Genomic DNA, 19,796 nt, shown 5'->3' with positions numbered 1-19,796 from the left:
AGATTAATGATATGCTAAAGTTATAAATCACACTTGATCAGATCATCATTTGATAGGGTGGTATTTATGCATTAGTTTCTCAATGTCCTTTTGTTCTATATTTCATATACTTAATAATTGGTCATTTGTACTAATTATTTCATTTCCTTGTCAACCATGCTATGTGAGTATGTTCTTTCTACACACACGATTAAATTAGCTTTTTTACAATTAATATTGTCAGCTTTATTGCAACAAATAATCAGAACGAGACGTACACTTTCCAAGCATAATTGATATTTAACCTAATATATGTTCTTGTGAATTCAATTCAATGAAATAATTAGTTTATGTTAAAAGCATACAACGTGGTTGGGAAAATGTTAAAGAGCCATGAATAATGGCACGTGCATATTGGTCATGCCATGAGAGTGACGGTGTAGAATAGCGGTTGGTTGATGCACCATGCACGTGTGGGAAGCATCAAAGAAACAAACCCGGCTACATAAGTTTAATAATTATGCGAGTAACAATATATTGGATGTGGTGAGATATTTTCGAAACTTTTAAAAGATATATCGATTAAAATGTTGAAAAGAATGTGAAAAGACCAAACTAGCTACCGCTCTGTGTTTAAATTATTAAGAATTGAGTTTAAATCATTGAATTGAGTCTTGAATATTGATAAGTTATATATACGGATCGAGTATATGGTTTACATATCAACTTTAACACTTGGACTCAAATAAACAAAATAGCAATACGTGTATTTAATTCTAGCTCGTTAGTTTTTAAAATAATTTTATTTCGTGGGGATCGAAAATCACATTAGCAATAATAATAATAATAATAATAATAATAATAATAATAATAATAATAATAATAATAATAATAATAATAATAATAATAATAATAATAATAATAATAATAATAATAATAATGTGTATTATCATAAATAAAAACAATGGCAATCATAGAGTGGGCGATCTCACATGAAGGCTGACAATCACTCTTCACCTATCTCACGTGCTTATAGTCCCACCCCACTAACACTCAAACCAAACCAAAAACAACTCTATTAATACAATTTCATAATATGAAGTTTTCAAAGTTAAGATAAAATAGAAGTAAAAAAGTTTTTTTTTTTTTTTTAAAAAAACAACGATGAAACAGAAGTAAGAGTAAATTACACTCGGATTGTCTTTTTGGTTACGAAAGTTATATTAATAATTTATAACTTTATAAATTACCCTTTTGGTTTTACCGTTACCAAATGACTTCATCGATAGTCCAATCTTTAACATCGTCAAAAGAGGTCTGTTAGTGCCAACATAACTTACATGTGAGGGGCATTTTGCTCTTTTTATGTTTATAATTATACACAACCCGTCTCGATTTTTTTTTTTTTTAACATTCAGTCGGAACACGACATCGGGGAAACTTCACCGTAAATGGTGAAACCTTGCACATACCCTAGACAACGAGATGATTGACCATGGGCTGTTACAGGTATTCAGGGAACCACAGGGGACCCCCAACTAAGCCATCCGAAGGCACGACACTTAAATTGGGGTAAACTTTGCCCCCTCCAGTTTCGAACCCAAGACCTCTGGATACAAAGCCTTCATAGAAGGACTTGGGATACCGTTGGGCTGTGAACCCATTGGTACCCGTCTCGATTTAAATGTCTTAGTTTGACTTTATAAGTCATTTTTTTCTAAAAATTGGTCGTAAATATATTTGCTTATTTTATACCATACTTGATGAAATTCATATCAATAAAAATACATTTAAAGTCCAATCCACCTATATGATTTGCATCAAGTCTTTTATAACATAAACAAAAATTACATAAATCTTATATAACACAAATAAAAAATTTTAAGTTTTATGAAATTTAAATAAAGATGGAAAAATTAATATTTTGGATTAAATACATGATGGTCCCTTTATTTTATATGTTTTATAACATTTTCTAAGCTATACTATTATTATTTAACAATTAAAGTCGGACTTATCTACATTGATTTTTCGGGTTTTCGGATTTTACTATTAAACTTTTTTTCTCTTTAGATTTGCCCCCCTTTCCCTTTCTTTCATCCTAAACATGATGTAAAAAATTGCTAAACATATTGCCACCAAAGTATTTTCTTTACATTTAGCCCCTTTCTTTACATATTCTTAAACGGCGTATACAACTATTTATGGCTAAACAAAGTTTCAATACAAGAATCTGCAACAACATGTGGTATTTTTACTAGTTATAATCTAACTTAAGTGGACTAAGGCGTATCATAGCAGCTATAGAATTGTCATTGGCCTTTCACAACATACAATATATTGTCCTACTATTTGTCCAATTTTCCGCTAAATTATCGTTTAACATTTTATTTTTTATTTCTTGTATTTGACATATTACTGACATTTGGTAAATTATACTTGCATCAAATCTATAAAAATTCAAATTTCTTAAAAAATGATTCTTCCTTAAATGAAACAATCAAACAAAGTACACTCATTTCTAACATTATTTTCTTTTTCACCTAACGAAGTCATATGATATACTCGATAAACCACACTTGATTTAACACTAACGTAAGAATCTTAAATCTTTGTAACAATCACACGTACACAAAATGAAGAAGCTAGGTTTTCTTGTTCGGGTTACTTAAACATGACGAGTCTTTTTAACTTAGATGTAAGTTGTCCAACTAATCGAGTTATCCCCGTGTTTGTATCCGACCATTTCCCAGGCCCCTAAGATGTTTACGTAAGAATGTTTCTAACTCGAGACCGCTTATGAGGAAACGGAAGCCAAACCATGAAGTCACCGTGGGAGTTGGGGGTGGTTTAAATTTAAATGGGTAAACATAAATGACTTTCAATTCCTTGTTCGAGTAAACCGGATATGATAAATATTTTTACTTAATGTAAAATGCTAAATACAGTCCTAAGGGCTATATTTAACGTGCATAAAAAATTTGTACATTCCATATCAAAAGTCCAACCTCTAAATTTTATGGTAAGTGTACAACTATTTAATGCACCTTAACTAGGGCTGCGTTTAGCAAAAATCCTTTTATTTGCTTAGTGAGGTTTAAAACCGGACACATCTTCTAAAAAAACATAAACGGTTAACCATTCGACTACAGGTACATTATTTTGGTTAATATATAAGCCCTATAAGGCTATAAGAAATCTGATTTGATTTGGTACTAAATAAATGATATGAATGGTAACTAAATTATTATTGGTTTGAATGGATTTGGTGGTGAAGACTAAAATGCCAACGATGTGGGAGCTGGAAGCATCGTGCTCCAACGTGGCTAACCCAATTGTAATAACATGCTTAATAGTGGTGGTAAGTAAGTACATTGCTTATTTTTCTACTTTAAGATTCATCCTTAACACACTTTCCAAGGGAAATGTTTCAAACATTTCTTTTTGTAATATTTGATTGATCCAAAGTCAGAATCTTATCAAGTTTATATGACAATGTCATCATGTTTAAAAGTTAACTAGGATAACTAAAGGATTAGAAGTAGATCAATGTATATTTAACTTCTTGGATCATTTTATTGGCAATATGTAAGTTCTTGTGTTCATCAAAAGAAAACATTAGTTCAATCGCCCTTATATCTTCACTTTTACAAATGGGTAGCTAGACAGAAAGATATTTTAGTTTCATATCCATGTCTTTAATTAACATGAATGTATGTAGCTTGATGGAAATATATCTTTGTATTTGTTTTCACACCATTTTCTTAACCATTCAAAGTTTTTACATAAAAAGTTTGAACCTGATACCTCTTGTGAGTATACCAAAGTACTTAGTCATTAGCTAGGTTCGTAGTAGTTAAATACGTACTTAAATGTATTCTGATTTTCAATAATTAAAATGTTAAGCTAAGAGAAGTTAACAAAAGTATCAAACTATATATCATCATTTTTACAAAAATCTTAACATGATGTTCACTAACTTTAAGTTAGAATAAATCAGGGGTTCAAATCCAGACTCAATATTTAGCGGGATGATAATCAAAGATTGGAGTTCAAATCCAGACTTCTCAAGTTCTCATTCAAAGAGATGGTAATCAAAGACAGGTGAACATTTTCTTGAGAAAAGATTAATTGGTAACCAATAGATATACAAAAAAAAAAGTTTTTTTTTTCAAACATTTTGTGAAAATTTGAGTTCATATTTCTCTAACTAGAATAAATAATTTATTTATCTTAGACAGGAAACATGGTGGATTGGTGGGTGATGGAGTCGTCACGGGGACAAACCTGTCATTGATCGATTGTTTATTCCCCACATACACATAGTACATCTCTATCCGTTACTTAATTATTTAATTAATAGATCAATCTATTCTAATCTAATCTACCTTAATAGTAACTTTATCATGAAATTCTTATTCTATGCATAATTACTTCTTACGTAAAGATCTTTGCATACATAAATGTTTAGTTCATATAATTAATTACCGAAATCCTTCTTTTAAACTTATTAAAAAATTGTTTAAAGTCATAATATTTAGATCGATATGTACTTTCAAGAAAATAAATAAAAAATAAAAATGATCGTAACATAGCTAAAATAAGAGTGTCATTTTATTTAGTGGACACATGTATGTCTCTTTTTTTTTTATAATAACTGACATATACAAGTGCCTATTTTAACATATAATGGCTCACAAGTAGGGAAATCGTGATATGCAACAAGCAATGGGAAGAGGTAGGGGCCTGAGATACCCTGTGCCATAACTAAAATCTTATTTTCGTTGTCGGGAACAATGACAATGAATGATCACGACAAACTAATGATTGACGTGATTTGTAGTGGTTATTTCTGGAAGAGGACGATATGCAATAAGGACCGGTCGAAAATGGCAACTACAGTCGGCAACAAATTTTTTCAGTGTTTATACATCTGAGTTAAAAAAAGTCATCTTTTCTAAATGAATGAATATTAAAACTTTATTTATTTACCCGTTTATTATCTAGGGATAAGTATCTGGGAATGTTATGCAGGAATGTTTATGTTATGTAATGAACTACTTAGATGTTTATTATATGTAATGAACTTTTAAATCCTATTTATTGGATACAGCCGGGTATATGTGGCAACCATACAAGCTGCCACTTATAAGTTTTTGATTGGTCAGATACATTCAATAACCTGGATTTGAAAGTTCATTACATACAATAAATATCCAAGTAGTTAATTACACAACATAAACATTCGTGCATAGTTCATTACATTCTCAGATACTTATCCCTATTATCTATTGTACTATATTAAACAGATTTATAAAAATTACGAAATCTACCGATAAACTAAAACAGGATTGATATATTCTTGAAACGACACATGACGTAATCCTTGATCGACACGTGTCATTTTAATTTATTTATTTGATTAATTCATCTTTTTTAATTGTATATAGATTCAAATTCCTTATTAGACTTAGAATTAAACACCAACTCTTGGTTATAGATACAAAACACATTATGACCTTATTTGATTGATCGTGATCTCGTTAAGAAAATAACTCTTTAACCCTATTACTTATATTACTTATAATAAGTTATTTGAGTTTACGATTCGATATCACAAGGCTATTTGCTGTCATCCACTATGTTTACAAGTTTTAACTTTGATTTGATTGTAAAAATTTAAGGTAAATTCAAATCTCTAACTAAACATATATAATATATATTGTTACTGTTTATTATTAATTAGCTTCGATCATCGGTTTACTTAAACTACAATTTATTTCATACTTACAAATCATGTATGATGCATATTTGAATTTCTTTATAATACAATATATGTAACTACAATACATCGTACGAGTATTCAACTAGGCACATAATGCAAAAAGTTGGTTATTTTTAACTTACCACTTTTCCATATCCGTCATAATTATTATTTTTAAGTCCAATCATTTATTCTAGTTATATTATTAAGTTAATGCACGGTAAAGTGAAATATAATTCTGTTTAGCAACCACTTACTCATTTTACAAACTAATATGAAAGGTTTATACGAGTATTAATGAAGGGTGTAAAATGGTAAAGTTTAAAGGATATAAAATTGCTGGTTTTTGAAGAATGGCGGGCATTACATTTACACCTAAAGCTATGGGTGTTGGGTTGGGTGGGTCTTTTGGTGGATGCTTTGCCCTTTTCTTATGCTAACCTTTAATTGACTATCCATCTATTTCAATTATTACCTTCTTTCTTTCTTTCTTTCTTTTTTTTTAAATTACAACAAGACTTTACAACAAAAGTACATTTAACTTTTGAAGTTTTATTTGTGGAATTGAAAATGTATTGACATTGACAAAGGACATCATTTAGTAGAGTCATTGAAAATTTGAAAGTCATATAACATAGTGAATTTTAGGATCGTGTGGTATTAACATACTAGCATCTAACCAAAAATGTAAACAATTACATAAGTGATATAAAAAGTTGTTTGACATGATCAAGTGATCAACTACGATTTACACTGGTTTTGTTTTTGATACAAAAAATGTTATTTACGTGAAAATTAGGCTACCTGAAAGATTAAGTACGATTGAAACCCCGACTTGGGCCCAAAGTAGTTCCAAAGATAGTTTTGCTTGACAATTACCGAACTCATTACAATTCTATTTGTTTGCTACGCCATGACATATACAATTATACATGATCAAAGGAGAATAAAACAATTGCATATGATGCTTGTTTACAAGTTAAAAGAACTCAAAACTTTGGGGTACGTACATCAAAATTCAAAAAACTACAGCATTTCTCATATTATTAAAAAAAACAAAAACAAAACTAAATACGAGTAGTTAAATTTATGTGATGATTAGTCACATTATTCAACCATAGATTTTGTTCAAAGTAAAGGAAAATTTAAATGTAAAAAGAGGGAACAACTTTACAGAAGTAGCAAGTGATGTGTGATTAAATTATCATTTTCTACCTTTTTAAAAAATAATTTTAAGCAGGTTAGTAGATTCTTTCAATTTGACACTTTCTTTTATAAGTTTACATTTACATCCCATTCATTCTCATCTCCTCTTAAAACCCCTCATTTCATTCACTTTTTTTTTTGTCAACCTGTCTTCTTCAAACACAATCTCTCCCTCTTGATCTCTCTGCCTTTCCACATTGCCAAAAATGGAGGAACCAAATTTCTTCATCATGAACAACAACAATCCGTTCATAATTGACGATTTACTTGTCGATTTTCCCAACCATGACGACGTTGTATTGAATGATGCATTTTTTGACAATGTGATTGGTAATTCAGTTGATTCGTCGAATATGAACCCTCTTGATAGTTGCAATTCATCTATTTCTAGTAGCGAAGCCCCGTTTTCTAGCAACTTTAGCTCTGGTAGCTTCTCGGATTCACAATTTTCAGGCGTTGAATTTTGTCTACCGGTAATTTATCTATATATGTATATATATTGTCACAATTCCTTAATATGTAACATGTAGATTTATTAATTACTGTCATCATTCTATCTTCTAATACGTACATTTTGACGGGATTGTTGTAATTTTCACTAGCTAAAATAAGTGAAAATGTGCCTAATTTTGATTTTCTGGTAATGGTTGGATATATAAAATTATGAATCAAACTTACAAGTAATTTTTATTATTTTATAACTTATATTATACGAGTATTTAGTTTTACGTTGGATCAAGTGTTATACAGTAATAAATTAATTTATCTATACTAAAATATACAGTATGACAATGTGGCGGAACTCGAATGGTTGTCAAGTTTCAAAGAAGAATCATTCACAACTGTTGATCTTCAAAGTTTGCATACCAATTCAACGACTAACAAGAGTACTCCGGCAACAGACACGTCATGGTCGGACACGACACCGAATTTCCGGTCAAAGCCGGCATTGGCAAACAGAACAAACTTTCATATTTTCGAAGCAAACACTTTTGTCCCGAGCAAACCTCGTAGCAAACGACCAAGAACCGCCCCATACGATTGGACCTCACGCGTGTTACATGTTAAGGAATCCGTCTCAAAGATCAAACAAAACAAAATCATTATAATAAAGAGACGTGAAGTTTTTGAAAATTCAGTTATAAGATGTTTGCATTGTGGGTCTGATAAGACACCACAATGGAGAACAGGTCCCATGGGACCCAAAACATTATGTAATGCATGTGGGGTTCGGTATAAGTCGGGTCGGTTAGTACCTGAATACCGACCCGCTGCTAGTCCAACATTTGTGTCGGCAAAACATTCGAATTCTCATAGGAAAGTAATGGAAATCCGAAGACAAAAAGAGGCCCGAAATGCAGACCGTGGGTTGGTTTATCGGGGCTCCATTTTGGGTGATGGTTGCTTGATGGATTGTCAAAGTGGACCCGGTTTTGTTCAAATGATTTAGTAAAAGAAGGAGCAGGAAAATAGTATGGAGTCCTTTTATTCTTATTTTATTATTAAGAAGCAATTTACCAAATTAGCATTAAAATTTTAAATTAGTTTTTGAATGAGGGATAAAATTCAGTTTTAGCCTTTGATAGATTGGTACGAATTAAGTAATTTTTTCATTTTATGTAATCAGATTATAATTTTTCTAACTTTTTTTTCTCTATCTTTTCCAATTTCTTAGTTTGTTAGAATGGATCGATGAGAGTTATAATATGTGAGACTAAACCGATGTGTGATCCACGTTGTCTATTTCCTAATCGATGCACAATAAGTGAATTGCGCCAATAACAGAAAATAGACATAGTGGTAAAGTTTTAATTTGAAAACTTTGTCTAGCATTACACATCCGCTTATTGAGCATATTGCAGTGACAATTGTAACAATGTACACGTATACTTAGTTACCATTTGGGAAACTCTATATTTACATACAAACACGTAGAAAATGAAGTAAAATGATGTATTTATCTTTCTTATTACTATTTCCTGTTTTTGATAACAAAGAAATTTTTCTTGATTAAAAAAAAAAACAAACAAAAAGAGAAAAGAAATATAGTAAGACTTATGAACAAAGTAAAGTGGGAATTATGATCATCAAGCAAATGGTACACCTTACATATAATAAAGATGGTGTGCGAACTTAAGGACCCGGCATGCCCCATAGACTCATGGCTTATAATCATTCTGTTCAAGATCAAATCTCAATGATTATTGCTTACACGATTATTAAAAGATCCCAAATCATGTAATTACAAGTAGATGAATACACTTATGTAAGTGCATTTTATTATTCAAAGTAATAGACATGTTTTTATTAAACATTTCGCCTAAGAATGAAGTTAGAAAGCATTAATCGCGTTTTCCTTCGGTATGTTCATAAATATTTTAAATTCAAATAGTATTCGTTTGTGTGATGGCTGCTAGCTTTGATTAATTGTGGACGATAACCATTTTTGAACGCCAATTAAATGTAGATTATCTCATGGTTGGATCATTGGCTCAAATGTCCTCTGTTCCCTAGTTTTGTTTCATGATTTCCTTGAGGCTTATATGGGATTATATCAAAAACACTGTGGAGTGAATCGTCACAGTTCAAGCCTCAAAAAGTTTTGATCGTGTTGATTTGTTTTGATCGAGATGATGAAGTTTTAATTGATGTATTTGATTCCGTCTTTGTACTTTATGAGAATCTAGTATTTTGTTAGTGACCTTTATTTTAATATATTGTCGTTCTAAAAACAAAATAAAAAATTTAATGTAGATTATAAATTTTATATAACCTACAAATTGTTTCTTTCTATAATCAGTACATGCCTGGTCAATAATAATGTAATGTAAGCTAGCTCCAATATAGTAGAACTCAAGTAGTTTGAAAACTTTCATAAAAATTAAGATTAATAAATGGGTTTTGTTAAACGTAACTTCTGGATTTGTAATTAAGATGTATTCAATAATTGCATACTTATCATAAAATTCAAGGGATGAACTTTTAATATAAAAAATATAATTAATTTATGCATGTTAAGTATAATCGTAAGGGCTACACTTCACATTTTTCTTAATAAAAAGTAACACACATGCTTTGATTAGCATGTTACTTGTGTAGCATGTGGTATTATGATAGACTCGTGTCATTGTGTGACTTGGTTCATATATTGGGAGATACATATTAAGAAACAATAGATGTCCAAATTAAGAAGTGAAGCCCTACATGTATGACCATGCTTTGGTGTGTATGTTTTTGGATCTTGGCATGTTACTAATAATATTCTTGATTTCACTCCGTCTCCATCACTTTGACTCCATTCTTTCTCTGTCTTTTGAAATAAATACAATATGGGCGTGGAGACACATATATTCTTGCCTTAAAATAATCCTTATCTTCGTGGTATTTTTTTCGATTTTCAGTCATTTATTAATTTATGAAATGACAAACGGTTGTAAGGTTATAAAAGAAATCAACTAGTATTGAATATATACCAATCTATTTGTTAATGGAATATTGATTTGGGTTACAAAACAACATGGTTTTGTCTGATTTGCGTATTAATCTATACTGTATTTTTAAGTTTGTAGTTGTAAGTGGATAACGAATTATTATTATTTTTGACTAGCAGCATAAATTATTTATTCTTTTGACTTTTTTAGAACTTCCTAACAACAAAAAAAATAGTTTCAGCCTATGTGGCCCAGGTTATATGGGCCTCAATTGAAAAGCCTACTTCATGACTCCATCATACGAGCTCGGTTGGGCTCGAATGGACCGGTTTAGTCTAAGTCCACCTACTTTGACCATATCATGAAGAAAAACTTAAGATTTTACCTCCCTTAATCACTTTTCACTTTTTACACTCACTGTCTCTCTACCTCGTACACACACACACACACACACACACATTCGACACATACATCTGAGATAGAAGGAAAGGGTTTTGGGGTTTGAACTTGCTTGGAGCGGGTTTGATTTACACGATTTGGAATTGCTTTGTTTTTGTCTTCTTTTCGATTCTCCAACAAGTAAGTACTCTTAAATTCATGTTTCTTGTTGAAAAATCGTGTTTTTTATGAAACCATTCATGTTTTACCCAATTCCAGGTCAACTCCGTACGAGTTCGAATGACTTGGGTTTTTGAATGTCGAATTTGTCTTGAATGTATGTTCCATGTTTTTGTTGAATTCGTCACGAGTTTGAGTCCATACAAGCTGGAATGTCTTGTGGTATGTGTTCGATTTTGACCAAGTTTGACTCATTCGAGTTGACCTATACGAGTTGTTTAATTCGAGGTCTGATGAGTTTTGAACTCGACCTCACTCGAGCTACAATGCTGCTGACTTTGTTTATAGTTTGTCCTCTGATTACATCTATCGTTATGTTATATGTGGAAGTTGGTTGTGGAATAATAAACTCCATTTTGGAATTTGATCTTATTTGAGTCTCGTAATTATACTTTTTCATACTTATAAATTGTGTCAGTTGCACTTATGGTATGTGAATTTAAATTAGTGACTAGCATGTGTTTCAACTGATTAAGTATTTTCTAGATAGTTACTATGTTTAATTGTATTTGAAGGTGCTTAATGTTGACATTGTTTTGTCCTAAAAATACTAGTTTGTGGTTTGCATAAAAGTTTTGTTTTTGATCTGAATCTTATAGAACTTCTAAAATGGTTTAAGTCTAGGTCTATACTTGTATTAATTTTGAACTTGAAAACTCATTGGAGTTTTGGTTCGAATTATGTCAATCAAGTTTTAGTTATTAGTAAGGAACTTGTAAAATTATTTAAGTTTGGGTTTGAACTTGTACTGACTTTGAACTTGAAAACTCATTTGAGTTTTGGTTTGAATTAGGTCAATCAAGTTTCAGATTTGTAGACTTAAATAGTTTTTGGTCCTGACTTGCTACTTTCGGTTCACTTTATCTAAACTAGGTTTTTGCAGTGATATGTTATTATTTGATGTTATTAGTATGCTATTGTTGGTTAATCAAGTATATGATTTGGATATGTTCAATGAGTTAAAGACTAGACTGTGATAGTCATTAATCGTATATTTGCTTCTCGGTTGTTCATTTTCGGTTTACTTGGTTTTTAATTCTTTTGTGACACTTTGTGTTTTTAAAGAACTATTTAGTAATTTTAATTCTTATATTTTTGTCTTGTTGCATTTTTGTTTGTCTTGTGTTATTTTGCAGTGACTCTTTTGGTTTGCAAATCTTCATAATAGTGTGTATATTCCTAATCTGGAAGATCAAGCTACTGTTGCTTATCATCCATTGATGCGGTTTCTTCTTCGTTCTCGTATACATTATTTGATGACTATGAATCCAGTTGTCTGTGAGCGTTATGTTACGGATTTCTGGACTAGTGTTTCGTATCATGTTTCTCGAGATGGTAATCCAGCACACATTCAAGCGATTGTAAATGGTCGAGATATGACTTTTACTATGAGACAGATGTGTGATGCATTAAAGCTTGGAGATGTTGCCCAGATAAATGAACGCATAGATTTTCCTATTGATTTGAAGGCTAGGGCTTGTGAGAGGATGGGATATCTTTTTGACGCTACTAAGAATATCAAAAAGGGAGGTTTCTTTGAACAATGGCGATTTTTGGCTCATATTGTTGTTGCATGTTTTGGTCAGAAAAAGGCTACTTTTGATGCTCTGAATGGACGAGAGGTTTCCATGATGGTAGCTCTTACTTATAACAAGCCGTTCAGTTTTGGTAAATTTTTGTGGGAGAATCTTAGATCGTATATTTCTACCGAACTTTCGAGTAGATTTTTGATGTATCCAAGATTTGTCACTGCCATCATTAATGATCGATTGCCGGGATTGGAGCCTATTGGCACGTTGTTACAGGTTAATATCATTAGGCGACGTATTTTTCGTACCATGAGTGAGAATAAGTCTAATAAAACTGATGCCGAACTGCGGGTGCCTTTGTTTGGTCACTTGATAAATGAGCATTATGTCGCGCCTTTTGATGATGGCTGGGAGGATGATGCTTTTGTTATTCCTCAGGATAATGTACCGGGTCCTGATGTTGTTAATCCTCAGATTAATATACCGGATCTTGATGTTGTTCTTCCTGAAGTTGTAGCGAATATTCAACAACCATTGCACCAAGAGCCTACCTTAGAAGAAGTGCTTAATGGTATGATGGATGATGATAGATCGCTTCCTGATTTGTCACAGTTATCAATACCTTACGGTGATCTCTTTAACATTAGTACACCTTCTGATGGTCTTGGTGGTACGAGTGTTGGGGCTTCTGCTTCTATTGCACCTTTTGATCGTATTAGACCATCTGTTATTGGACCTTCTGCTTCCCGTCCTTGTCTAGTTCCGTATTCCCCTTCGACTTCTCTTTTGAGTGATGATGATACTCCTCCGGGGTATGTATGTGGAAGATTTTATTCTGTGTCACCAGTAGGGAAATGCAAGCGCAAGAATTCCGAAAATGAAGATGCAGACTATGATCTAAGGTGGGATGAACATGCTTTGGCTAATAAGCCTTCTGAGAAAGGAAAAGCAAAGTTGGTTCTTCGAAAGCGTCAGAAGCAAGATGTGTTGCGTGAGCCTAGTGCGGTGGTTATTCGCGAACCAGTTGTTTCTTCTGTGACTCCTACTGCTGTTATTTCTTCTGTGATTACTACTACTACTGTCGTTTCTACTTCTGTTTCTATTCATGCAGTTGTTTCTCCTGTTGCTGTGGAATCCACTGTTGTTTCTTTTGTGCCTTTTACTGAGCCTATAACTGGTTCTTTGCCTCCGAGATCTTCCTCTTTGCCTATTGTGACTAAGATGATTGATTCTCAACGGATTCTTCGCTTAGAGAGCTTGGTTGACACTTTGTTGAAGAGGGTTGATGATCAAGATAAGATTATTGCTGAGTTGTCTTCGAAATTGACATCTATGGGGGATAACATTTCAGCTAAGACATGCAAAGGTAATCTTCTAAAAAATGTTCATCATTGAGACGGAGACAATGATCCCAATGCACCTGGGAGTCGTGAGATGCCATTTCCTATGACATATCAAGCTCAAGGTGTAGTAACAATTCACGAGGAGTCTCATGCTTCTAAAAGTGCTCGAGATTCTGAGAAAGTGCAGAGTGCTGAAGCGAAAGAAATTGAGAATGTATCTACTTCTATGGATGCTCTGACTAAGACTTTAAATGCTGAAAACCTTCTAATTGATCAAGAAGATGACTTAGATCAAATCATTTCTAATGATGTGTTCATTGTTGGTAAAGATGTTAAGGCTGAAGTTGTGGATGTTGTCTATCAGAAGGTTGTACTTGTTGAGGTTCCTTTAAAGAAGAGCGTCTCTCAAGATTCTAATATTAGAAAGATACGAAAGCGAGCTTTTCGAAAAAGAATTACAGATGAAGAGGCAAAAGACTGTCTTGGAAGCAAGATTAAAAAATCTTCTAAGATTGTCTATTTAAGCAAAGTGAAAGATTTAACATTACCAAGTGTAGATGGACAAATTTTGAACTTGTTTTGGTATAATGAACTACATGTGTTTGCCAAAAAGAGAACTTCTGGTGTTATGTTTTTTCCATCAAGTAAGATAGCATTGAGTATTTTGCCAAAAAAAGATTTTGTAGATACTATAACAATTATGGTAATAGTCCATATGCTAATCATCTTGTTGAATTGATGAAAATGGAGGCAAATGATGGATTTTATAAACATTTTGGTCCCCAGAGGGGTCAATTATTGATTAAACCAAATGAAGTTGACCCGCTTACTAAAAAGCCTAAAGGACGGATGGTTTGTAATGAAATTCAATGTTTGAAAGAAGTTCCAATGAAAAACTTGAAGCCGAATATGTTGTTGAATATGAAGTATTGGAGGATGGATGTCAAATCATTTGAAGATGTGATTCAAGATGGTAATTTGAAAGAGCTTCCCAGAGTATATGAACCTCTTCATTTGGCTAATTTGTGCAAAAAAAGACCTTGTAAAGTTAAACAGTACTGAGATGATATCCACTGGTTGTTATTCAAGAGTAGTTTGACAATATAAATATATGGTGAAACATTTGTTGAAACATAAGATTTATGCTAGATACTGAAGATTGCTGAAGATTATGGGCACTGCTAAAGATTCTGAAGACTATTGAAGATTTCAAGATGCTGATGTGAAGGGGAGTTTGTTGATGCATTTCCTAATTACAACAACGGTCGAGAAATATAGTTTTGAGTCTTTTAATTATGTAATAAAGTCAAACATTAAGTTCTTGCATGCAATAAGTCAAGCTAGGATTGGTCAACCTCATATTGGTCAACCTCGTATTGACCCATACGAGCTCTGATGATCTGAGCTAGCATGCTCCATATGACCTCGCATGGTCCGAGCTGGGAAGGCTAGACGAGTTGGGTTCGACCCATGGACCTTGAAAGTCGATTGATCCTTTAGTTTAGTATGAATATAAGTTAAACCTTATGTTTAAGGGTTAACCTCTCATTCGTATTGTTTCTCATATTTTCGTATTCGAACGTAGTGTGTTACTTGTAATTGCATTTACTGAAGTAATATACAGTTTCGGTTTATATTCATATCTGTGTTATTCGTTTCATTATCTTACATATTGTTGATTGTTATTGTATAAGAGTTTCTGCACTTATACATTAGATACTTAATCTCGTAGATCCGGTGGCATATGAACTACATATATGGAAAATTGATCAGCAAAATCTTTTTTTTTTATATTTATTTATAGTGTGCCAATTCTTTTTCTATATTAAATTCAGTTAATTATATGTAAGCAAATATAATGTTATTGTTTTTCAACACTTTTTATTTAGAATTTACGATATCATAAAAATAAGTATTTTATTAGTTATATATGTCTATCCGCGTATTACGTGGGATATAATTTAGTTAACTAGATTTTAGACCGTGTCATATACACGGGTTTACTTATACGTTAAATTTAAAAATATAAAGGAATTAAGATATTCAAATGTAAATACTGAATGATAAATCATATCAAGTTTGGATGTTATATCATGGTTTCTTTTATTCGAGCTTCGCATATTACCCAATTGGATGTCACTTTTGTGTCTCGAATGCTAACTTATAATTACTAACTACTAACTTGTTGTTCAAAAAAAAGAAAGAAGCAATATATCTTTACTTTGATTAAATAAAATTGACCAAGTTCTCGTTGATGTCTTGCAAAAGATTAATTTTATTCTCGTTAGTCATGATTATTAAGAAGAATAAAAATAGCAGCGCTAGTTTATTGAGTTTTCAATAATTTTGTGTGTTGTGATTTTATTTGTAAGTTTTAGTTGATATAAAAAAAAATATATATCCTAAATATAATCTGATTTTAATTACTAATAACAACAATGATTATCTAAATTATATTCTGATTACAATTACTAATAACAACAAAATTATAATTAATTTGATTACAGTTAATAATATAGAATATAATATTAATATAAATATGTAACCTTCTAAACTTTTTGCTATATTTTATTATTAGATAGACATTATCCAATAAAGTATTAAGTATTTTTAAATTGGGTTAAAACTGTAGATTAATGATGGAAACAAAAAAGTATAAATTAATTTAGACATGTGTTAGATTTAAATAAATTTGAAAAATCGATAGCTGTGATTGGGACATGTGTTGATTTAATTAAATTTCAAAAATTAAAAGCTGTGATTGGTCAATTGAGGTTAGGTCAGTTGCCTTTTAGTATATATTAAGATCAAGAAATGTAAATTAATTTAAACATGTGTTGATAAATAAATTTGAGAAATTGATAGTTGTGATTTGGATATGCGTAAATTTAATTAAATTTGAAAATTTGAAAACTGTGATTGGTCAATTGAGGTTAGGTCAGTTGCCTTTTAGTATATATTAAGATAAGATTAAGATAAAATATGGTTATACTCGTAATAATTATAAATCTTTTCATCACTTATTTGTTTCGAAGTAAAGAATATTTCCTACCTTTTTTTTTTGAAAGTTAACTTTTATAAATATATTTACCCCGGTAAGGCACCGGCGGTATAAGAATACAAATATTTACAAGAGAATAAAGTTACACCAATTAGCCCATGAAATACTCTTATGCTTTGTTCTATTCTTAAACCACAAAAAACTAAGAGATCGAATATTTTGAATGATCCCCGTCAAAACTACTCTAGCATTCTCGAATTTTATCTCGTTTCTCGCCTTCCATATGCACCAGCAGCCGATCAAAATAATGCCCTTCAAAGCAACATTCTCTTCCTTGGTCTTCTTCGAAAATTTGTACAGCTCCAGAAGGTCTTTTATGTCAAAAATGAAGAATAGCGCAGTCCTGCACCACCTGCTAATAAAATGCCAAACACGAGCAGCCATCCTACAACAACAAAAAAGATGTTCCACGGTTTCCTCCTCTTCCCCACACAACACGCAAATAGGATCCGCAACAAAGCAGTTTCGAGACCTTAGTGCCATCATCGTAGGTATCCGGTCCATTGCCACTCTCCACATAAAAATATTACATTTCTTGGGTACCTAATTGACCCATTCAAATATATATCTGTCACTGAAATCCCTGTCACTAATTAAGAACTCTTTCACATTACTAACCGTCATGCTACTGTCTGCCCCTCCGAGCCACGTCCACCTGTCTTGTTTCTCTTCAATCGTGACCCCATTAAGAATGCTTATTATAGCGTCTAGTTCACTCAACTCCTCTGGCCCAGAAAGTGGTCTAGCCCACTGCCATGCCCCATTAAAACTGCCCGATTCCAGATTGAATCTTTCAACCACTATGACCTTTTTATTTTTTTCAAGTTTAAACAACAGTGGAAATTTAGTCTTTAACGCTTCATTACATACCTAGAATATTTCCTACCTAAACTTAACTTTTGGGCATCAATGGTAAAAGAAGTTAGAAAGCTTCATAGTCCAAAGAAAGGGCAGAACGTGTCTTACCTTATTGCTAGTTTACCTTGTTGCATGTCTTATTCTAATCTCAACCAAATTTTCTAGCCACAACACCCTTTATATACACTCTCGGGAACCAATTAAATCGGCGTTTATTTTCTGTTTAAATTTCAATGTTTGAGAGACTCAACTTAGAAAAAAAAAAGTGACATACATACATAACACAACTCTCTCGTTCTTTTTTTACTTAATAGACTTAATTATTAAGAACTTAATACATTCAGTCAAATTTCATGTTCTATTTTTGACTTAATAAACAAAAAAAACCCGTCAATTACCTATTTTTATTTTTTACATTCAGACATTACTTATACATTCAATTACTTAATACATTCAGCACTTAATGACTAAAAAACCCAACCCTTAGCAATATATTACATACACAAATACAAATGAGGACTTCGAATGGTAGTGGATCGAGATGTATAAACATTTAAGTTCCAATATGATTATACTGTTTTTTTTTCCTTTTTAAATACTCTAATTATATATAACTTTTCAACACAAATTTTTATAGTTAAACGAAGTTCTGTAACTTATCATAAAAAATGGGTTAAATACATAAAAATGTAACCTAATTTCTTAAAATTTCTAAAAAAGGTAATGTATTTATGTTTTGATTATTAAAGGGACTCTATTTTCAAATTATATGCAATAAATGTAACGTCGTTAGTTTTTAACGTTAATCATTCATTAAGTGTCAATGTAACATGCCACATTAATAAAAATATATGGCAATGTCATCAAAGAAAATGGTCGATCTAAACAGTTAACACAACAAAATCGTCATTTCCATCCATCAGATATCATTTAGCTAACGTTAAAAAACTAACGATGTTACCTTTATTGCTTAAAAATTGAAAACGTAGTCCCTTTAATAATCAAAACATAAATATGTTACCCTTTTTAGAAATTTTAAGAAAACAAGTTACTTTTTATGCATTTAGCCCTAAAAAAATCATAAAATCTCGAAATATTGAAACAAAGTTTATAAAACATATGTTTTGAAACCAACCGTCCATCGGACGAGCCTGAAAACTGGTATATACATTTCAATTTTCATATACAATGTTGGTTTAGAAAAATCAAAAAGTATTCATTTTCGTCTTCCACACGTATATACGAGAAAGGCGTTTTACCTCCATATAACTAAAATGAAAAAAAAAAGGAATATCTAAAAGACTTCCATTCATTTTGCTGAGAGTAACTATCGAACCAAAACAACTTTTATAAAGGCAAATTGAACTTGAAAACTACAGTCAAAGTGAAGTTGCAATGTTCAACAGCTTTTCGAATAAATGGAATTTGTTTGTACAAATGAGGTGCAAATGGGTTTATTTCTCTTTCAATTACTAGTGATTTTAATTTATATTCGATACGTAGCAAGCCAGTAACAAAAACACTAGTGTAGTCATTTAACTTGTTGTTTTGATACTGATATGAATAGTTGTTCAGTTACCACAAAATACATCAAGACAACATTACAAATTAAAGAGAATTTTTTTTTTAATTATAAAAAAACCAAATTTAAAATTACAAATTAAAAGGAAAACTTAAGAATCTATTTGCACGATACTCACGCAATGGTGCGGCGTTGACGCTGACGGCGATAGGCTGATGGCTGTACGTGTCGAGTGGTATAAATTGACGTAAAAAATGTAATTGTTGTAAAGGTGACAGTGAAAATATCTTAGAGTATAAGAGTTTAAAGTGTAAATTAGTAAAATAAGGGTTTATGATATAAATTACTTCATTAAAAGTAGATTGGGTAATACGTATAACTCTTTCCAAAGGGAATATTTATTAAGGGTAATTTGGTTAATTCGTAGTTAATTTTTTTCTTAAATTTTCTAAAAATGGAGGATGAATAATTTTGATATACTCGTA

The 19,796-nt window shown here is 31.5% G+C and overlaps 1 protein-coding gene across 1 annotated transcript; it reads left to right on the top strand.

Annotated features, from left to right (window-relative positions):
• The first annotated feature begins 7,069 nt into the window (after window positions 1-7,069).
• Window positions 7,070-8,604, top strand: LOC122608293 (GATA transcription factor 9-like). Its single transcript, XM_043781383.1, has 2 exons — window positions 7,070-7,422; window positions 7,734-8,604. The coding sequence occupies exons 1-2, from the start codon at window positions 7,156-7,158 to the stop codon at window positions 8,397-8,399; spliced, it is 933 nt and encodes a 310-aa protein (XP_043637318.1). The 5' UTR covers window positions 7,070-7,155; the 3' UTR covers window positions 8,400-8,604.
• The last annotated feature ends 11,192 nt before the right edge of the window (window positions 8,605-19,796 follow it).

The sequence above is a fragment of the Erigeron canadensis genome, chromosome 7, assembly GCF_010389155.1.
Source record: "Erigeron canadensis isolate Cc75 chromosome 7, C_canadensis_v1, whole genome shotgun sequence".
In the NCBI taxonomy this organism is placed as follows: domain Eukaryota; kingdom Viridiplantae; phylum Streptophyta; class Magnoliopsida; order Asterales; family Asteraceae; genus Erigeron; species Erigeron canadensis.
This window is presented reverse-complemented; position numbering and strand designations above follow the sequence as displayed.

What these genes read in the sequence shown, in the direction of transcription:
- LOC122608293 (XM_043781383.1), top strand. Translation starts at nt 7,156, where the DNA reads ATGGAGGAACCAAATTTCTTCATCATGAACAACAACAATCCGTTCATA. An exon ending in GCGTTGAATTTTGTCTACCG is followed by an intron (nt 7,423 to 7,733) that starts GTAATTTATCTA and finishes TAAAATATACAG; the next exon opens with TATGACAATGTGGCGGAACT.